General features: G+C 49.9%; 1 protein-coding gene across 3 annotated transcripts in view; it reads left to right on the forward strand.

Moving 5' to 3' along the window:
• The window catches only part of LOC121284491 (cGMP-dependent 3',5'-cyclic phosphodiesterase), a 401,388-nt gene extending 399,912 nt beyond the window's left edge, over window positions 1–1,476 (forward strand). For all 3 annotated transcript variants that reach the window (XM_041200018.1, XM_041200020.1, XM_041200019.1), the window contains one exon: window positions 714–1,476. In XM_041200018.1, the coding sequence (XP_041055952.1) occupies window positions 714–942 (229 nt within the window). In that variant the 3' untranslated portion in view covers window positions 943–1,476. The remainder of the gene's footprint in view (window positions 1–713) is intronic.
• Window positions 1,477–7,286: the final 5,810 nt, after the last annotated feature.

A 7,286-nucleotide genomic window follows, 5' to 3' on the forward strand; every position in this document is an offset into this window, starting at 1 on the left:
GCGCTCCCTCAGTACTGACCCTCCGACACTGCAGCACTCCCTCAGTTCTGACCCTACAACAGTGCAGCACTCACTCAGCACTGACTTTCACACAGTGCTGCGCTCCCTCAGTACTGACTTTTACACAGTGCTGCGCTCCCTCAGTACTGACCCTCATACACTGCAGCACTCCCTCAGTTCTGACCCTACAACAGTGCAGCACTCCCTCAGCACTGACCCTCCAACACTATAGCACTCCCTCAGCACTGACCCTCCAACACTGTAGCCCTCCCTCAGTACTGACCCTCCGACAATGCAGCACTCCCTCAGTACTGACCCTCCGACAGTGCAGCACTCCCTCAGTACTGACCCTCTGACAGTGCAGCACTCCCTCAGTACTGACCCTCCAACACTGCAGCACTCCCTCAGTACTGACCCTCCAACACTGCAGCACTCCCTCAGTACTGACCCTCCAACACTGCAGCACTCCCTCAGTACTGACCCTCCGACACTGCAGCACTCCCTCAGTACTGACCCTCCAACAGTGCAGCACTCCCTCAGTACTGACCCTCTGACAGTGCAGCAGTCCCTCAGTACTGACCCTCCGACACTGCGGATCTTCAGTCTGGGATTAAGGGGCTGATAATGGAAGACACGAGCTGCTGTCTCCAGGTTGAGGTTCGCTGTCACCTGAACCACAACTAACGTTAATTTTTTATTTCCTCTCTGGGCAGGCTCCTGAAGGACATCATGCCTCAGGCCGAACCTCTGTACCTGCACGTAAAGGCAAACCGGGATCACTGGGCTAAGGTCGCCCCGAGGTTCACCACAACAGGGCTTCCGAGTGACAACTCCCTGGACTTTCTAGACGATGTGGTTACAGATGTACTAACCCCAGCAGACATTTCCCCAGAGACTGAGAGAATCCTACCAGAGGAGATGGAAGCCACTTCTGATCAATGATTATTTTTATTCCAGTTTAAAAGAACAGAAAAAAAAATACAAAAAAAATCAAGGAAGCGACAGACAACAGCAAATATTGGCATCTTTTAAATTTATTTATTTTTTATAGGCCTGAATATTAATTGAGTGGTTGTCCCTGTTGTCTCTTTCTCACTCATCTTTTTTGACGTTTGCACTCAACAGAAACAAAACACTTGCATTTATGTAGCACCTTTGAGGTAGTTAAAAAGTAACATCCCAAAGTGCTACAAAGGAGCGTTATCGGACAGAGTTTGACACCCAACCGCATGTTAGGACAAGTGACCCGAGGTTCACCCCCACGAGGTCGGTTTTTTTTTTGTTAGGGGGCCTCTGAAAGGAACAAAATAGAGGGATGGAGAGCCGATTGGAGGGAATTCCAGAGCTTGGGGCCCAGGCAGCTGAAGGGCATGGCCACCCAGTAGAGGGCCGACTAAAACCGGGGATGCTCGGGAGGCCGGAGTCGGAGGAGGGCAGGGGTCTCGGAGGATTGTGGGGCTGGAGGAGATTCCAGACTTAGGGAGGAGGTTTGGGCGGAGGGGCGGGGGGGGGGGGGGGGTGGAGCGGAGACCCCTGGAGAGTATCTGAATACAAGGACGGCAGTTTCAGATCACGCTATGTCTTGACTGCGTAGCTCAGCGAACACAGGGAAGGTGGCTGAACGAGACTCGGCGCCCGTCAGAGGAGAGGCAGCGGAGTTTTGGATGAGCTCGAGTTCGGGGAGGGTGATAAATGGGTGTCCGGCCGGGAAAGCATTGGGATAGCTCCGACTGCCCCCCACCCCACAACACACACACCGCCCCCGCGCCCCCCCCACTACCCCCATCCCCACCGCCCCCCCCCCCCACCCCACACCCACCGCACCCCCCCTCCCTCCACCACCCCCCCACCCACCCCCAACGGCCACCCCCAACGGCCACCCCCACCCCTTCATTCTTGCCCCGTCACACACCGGTGTCTAATATAATATTACACGTGCAGTGTGCGACTGAAGCCCCTGTTAGCCCAGATGGGGTACGGACAGCAGGTTCCCGTCAGTTTGTGGCCATTTCCTGATCAGGTGGCATTATCCGAATGGGCAGCTTTGTTTAAATTTTTGGGGGGGAATTTGAACTCTTTTTGGTTACTGGTCCAGTAACTGCCCAGCTCCCACTGTCTGGGTGGTGCACGAAACCTTGGGGTCCCCGTTTCACCATGGGAAGAATGGGCAGCAGGGGATGGTCAGTGCCACACTTGGAACTTTACCCCACATCCTCTCTTTACACGCCCCAGTGACATGATTGCTTTGACCACACTGAGAGGCCACTTTGTTTCCTGCACTGTATAAACGATCATTCTACAATTGCTGAATGGCAGGACTTCGGTCAGGGTAACGGATAAGCTTATTCATCGATCACCACCTACTACCTGTAGTTTCAAACCAAGGAAGTCTATGGTAGTGAAGGAGGCTATTCAGCCCATTGTGCTTGTGCTGGCCACCAAAGAGAGACCCTGGCCAATTCTAGTTCCCAGTTCCTGGTTCACAGCTTTTTCAAACACTCCTATGTTTTCAGATGCAGCGAGGGTTTCTGCCTCTCCCACTTTTCCAGCCAGTGAGTTCCCACCACTCTCCGGGTGAAAAAGTTTCTCTTCAACTTCCCTCTAATCCTTCTACTGATTACTTTAAATCTCTGTCCCCTAGGTGTTGATCTCTCTGCTCAAGGGAAGTAGAGCTTTCATATCCAATCTGTCTGGGCTCCTCATATTTTTTTAAATTGATTTTTTCATGGGATGTGGGTGTCGCTGGCAAGGCCAGCATTTGTTGCCCATCCCTAATTGCCCTTGAACTGAGTGTCTGGCTCGGCCATTTCAGAGGGTGGGGGGTGGGCGGGCGGTGGGAGGGTGGGGGGGTGTGCGGTGGGGGGAGCAGTTAAGAGTCAACCACATTGCTGTGGGTCTGGAGTCACGTGTAGGCCAGACTGGGTAAGGACGACCGATTTACCTCCCTAAAGGGCATTAGTGAACCAGTTGGGGTTTTACAACAATCGATGATTAGTTTTATGGTCACGATTACAGAAACAAGTTTTCAATTCCAGATTTTATTAATTGAATTTAAATTCCACCAGCTGCCGTGGTGGGATTTGAACCCATGTTGCCCCCCCCACCCCCAACCGCCCCCCAGCAACCCCCCCTTCACCCCCAACCCCCCCCCCCGCCAAAAACTCGACCCCAGAAGATTTGCCCAGGTCTCTGGATCACTTGTCCAGTGCTGTTACCCCTAAACCACCTTCTCTCCCCACTTCAATTAAACTCAATTTTATACATCTCAATTAAATCTCCCCTCAGCCTCCTCTGGTCCAAAGGAAGCAACCCCAGGCTATCCCATCTTCCCTCATTGCTAAAATTCCCCATTCTTGGCAACCATCTTGGTAAATCTCCTCTGTACCCCCTCTAGTGCGATTACATTCTTCCTGTAATGTGGTGACCAGAATTGTATGCAATACTGTCGCTGTGGTCTAACGAGTGTTTTATATAGTTCCAGCATAACCTCCCTGCTCTCACATCCTCTGCCTCAGCTAGTAAGCAAAAGTATCCTGTATGCCTTCTTAACCACCTTCACCACTTGTCCTGAACTCCTCGGGTCTTTATTAGATTCACCTTTGCTTTTTCTGTATCCCTCAAGGCTTTCTGTAGTACTAAGTATCTGACATAAGATTTTCTTCATTGCCTTATCCTACTCTGTACATTCCTTGGTATCCAGGGGATTCTAGATTTGGGAGTACATATACGTTCTGAATCATCCCTATCAGCTCCTTGAGTACCTCTTACTACCCTGACACTGATTTACCTTCAAGTAGCTGTTTCCTGTCTGCTTTTGCCAAAAAAAATTCCAGTTTAATAAAATTGGCTTTCCCGATTACTTTAAATCTACGTCTCCAGATTACTTATCTCTCTGCCAAAGGGAATGAGGGCCTTCAATCTGCTCTATCAAGGTTCCTCATAACTGTTTTTTATTTATTCTTTCATGGGATGTGGGTGTGACACCAATGACTGGCAGGACCAGCGTTTGTTACCCATCCCTTGAACTGAGTGACTTCCCTCCATTTCAGAGGGTAGTTAAGAGTCAACCACATTACTAGAGTCCCAGACTGTGTAAGGATTTCAGATTTCCTTCCCTTGTCCTTGTGCTTTCCATAACTGGTCTTATCAATAGAGGCTGGGACGTTAAGTATATTCAAGGCTGAGATAGATATTTTTAATCAGTAAGGGAATCAAGGGATATGGAGATAAGGCAGGAAAGTGGAGTGGAGGGTTATCAGATCAACCATGATCTCAGTGAATGATGGAGCAGACTTGATGGGCGGAATGGCCTACTTCTACTCCTACATCTTATGGTCTTACTCAAAATTTAACTAAATTACCGAAATGCTCTTTCATTGATACCTTTTCTACTTGCCCATATTCATTTCCCAAAACTAACTCTAGAACTGTCACTTGTCTTTGGTGGGTTTGCTACTTAGTGACAAATAAAGATCCCCTATATGGATATTAAGAATCCTACGTCCTCTGTCCCAGTTAATATTCAAGTAGTTGAAATCTCCAACTATTACTGCCCTATTGTTTCTGCAGTTTTCAAAAATTTGCTGAATAATTTGCTCTTCTATCTCCCTTGGACTGTTTGGGGTTCCATAGTACACCCCCAGCGGTGTGGGTGCCCCTTTTTTATTCCTCAGTTCAACTCACATGACTTCATATGATGCTCCTTTTAACATGTCATCACTCCATACAACTGTGATTGTTTCTTTAACCAATATTGTGTTTCTCCTTCTCCCCCTCATTTTTTCTCCCCCTCTTTATCCCATTGACCAGTCCATACTAATAGGGTGAGGGTTTCCTTTTATGGTTGTCCATTGTGAGTTTGGAAGCTCCTAGAGGAAGGTCCTGCACAACTTAGTTTCTAATGTGTTCACATTGATCAAACGATGCTGCTTACAACTAAAAACACAGACAGTGCACAGGAGTGTGGTAAAATAACAATGTGTGCCTGAGATAGCAGTGGTAGAAAGGCAGAGTAAAGCTCCCTCTACACTGTCCCCATCAAACACTCCCAGGACAGGTACAGCACGGGGTTAGATACAGAGTAAATCTCCCTCTACACTGTCCCCATCAAACACTCCCAGGACAGGTACAGCACGGGGTTAGATACAGAGTAAATCTCCCTCTACACTGTCCCCATCAAACACTCCCAGGACAGGTACAGCACGGGGTTAGATACAGAGTAAATCTCCCTCTACACTGTCCCCATCAAACACTCCCAGGACAGGTACAGCACGGGGTTAGATACAGAGTAAATCTCCCTCTACACTGTCCCCATCAAACACTCCCAGGACAGGTACAGCACGGGGTTAGATACAGAGTAAAGCTCTCTCTACACTGTCCCCATCAAACACTCCCAGGACAGGTACAGCACAGGGGTTAGATACAGAGTAAAGCTCCCTCTACACCGTCCCCATCAAACACTCCCAGGACAGGTACAGCACGGGGTTAGATACAGAGTAAAGCTCGCTCTACACTGTCCCCATCAAACACTCCCAGGACAGGTACAGCACGGGGTTAGATACAGAGTAAATCTCCCTCTACACTGTCCCCATCAAACACTCCCAGGACAGGTACAGCACGGGGTTAGATACAGAGTAAATCTCCCTCTACACTGTCCCCATCAAACGCTCCCAGGGCAGGTACAGCACGGGGTTAGATACAGAGTAAAGCTCCCTCTACACCGTCCCCATCAAACACTCCCAGGACAGGTACAGCACGGGGTTAGATACAGAGTAAATCTCCCTCTACACTGTCCCCATCAAACACTCCCAGGACAGGTACAGCACAGGGTTAGATACAGAGTAAATCTCCCTCTACACTGTCCCCATCAAACACTCCCAGGACAGGTACAGCACGGGGTTAGATACAGAGTAAAGCTCCCTCTACACTGTCCCCATCAAACACTCCCAGGACAGGTACAGCACGGGGTTAGATACAGAGTAAAGCTCCCTCTACACTGTCCCCATCAAACACTCCCAGGACAGGTACAGCACGGGGTTAGATACAGAGTAAAGCTCCCTCTACACTGTCCCCATCAAACACTCCCAGGACAGGTACAGCACGGGGTTAGATACAGAGTAAAGCCCCTCTACACTGTCCCCATCAAACACTCCCAGGACAGGTACAGCACGGGGTTAGATACAGAGTAAAGCTCCCTCTACACTGTCCCCATCAAACACTCCCAGGACAGGTACAGCACGGGGTTAGATACAGAGTAAATCTCCCTCTACACTGACCCCATCAAACACTCCCAGGACAGGTACAGCACGGGGTTAGATACAGAGTAAAGCCCCCTCTACTCTGTCCCCATCAAACACTCCCAGGACAGGTACAGCACGGGGTTAGATACAGAGTAAAGCTCCCTCTACACTGTCCCCATCAAACTCTCCCAGGGCAGGTACAGCACGGGGTTAGATACAGAGTAAATCTCCCTCTACACTGTCCCCATCAAACACTCCCAGGACAGGTACAGCACGGGGTTAGATACAGAGTAAATCTCCCTCTACACTGACCCCATCAAACACTCCCAGGACAGGTACAGCACGGGGTTAGATACAGAGTAAAGCCCCCTCTACTCTGTCCCCATCAAACACTCCCAGGACAGGTACAGCACGGGGTTAGATACAGAGTAAAGCTCCCTCTACACTGTCCCCATCAAACACTCCCAGGACAGGTACAGCACGGGGTTAGATACAGAGTAAATCTCCCTCTACACTGTCCCCATCAAACACTCCCAGGACAGGTACAGCACGGGGTTAGATACAGAGTAAATCACCCTCTACACTGTCCCCATCAAACACTCCCAGGACAGGTACAGCACGGGGTTAGATATACAGTGAAGTGCTGCATGATGGGGACAGTGTAGAGGGAACTTTACTCTGTATCTAACCTCACGCTGTACCTGTCCTGGGAGTGTTTGATGGGAACAGTGTAGAGAGAGCTTTACTCTGTATCTAACCCCGTGCTGTACCTGTCCTGGGAGTGTTTGATGGGGACGGTGTAGAGGGAGCTTTACTCTGTATCTAACCCCGTGCTGTACCTGCCCTGGGAGTGTTTGATGGGGACGGTGTAGAGGGAGCTTTACTCTGTATCTAACCCCGTGCTGTACCTGTCCTGGGAGTGTTTGATGGGGACAGTGTAGAGGGAGGTGTACTCTGTATCTAACCCCGTGCTGTACCTGTCCTGGGAGTGTTTGATGGGGACAGTGTAGAGGGAGCTTTACTCTGTATCTAACCCCGTGCTGTACC

Source organism: Carcharodon carcharias, chromosome 11 (assembly GCF_017639515.1).
Source record: "Carcharodon carcharias isolate sCarCar2 chromosome 11, sCarCar2.pri, whole genome shotgun sequence".
In the NCBI taxonomy this organism is placed as follows: Eukaryota; Metazoa; Chordata; class Chondrichthyes; order Lamniformes; family Lamnidae; genus Carcharodon; species Carcharodon carcharias.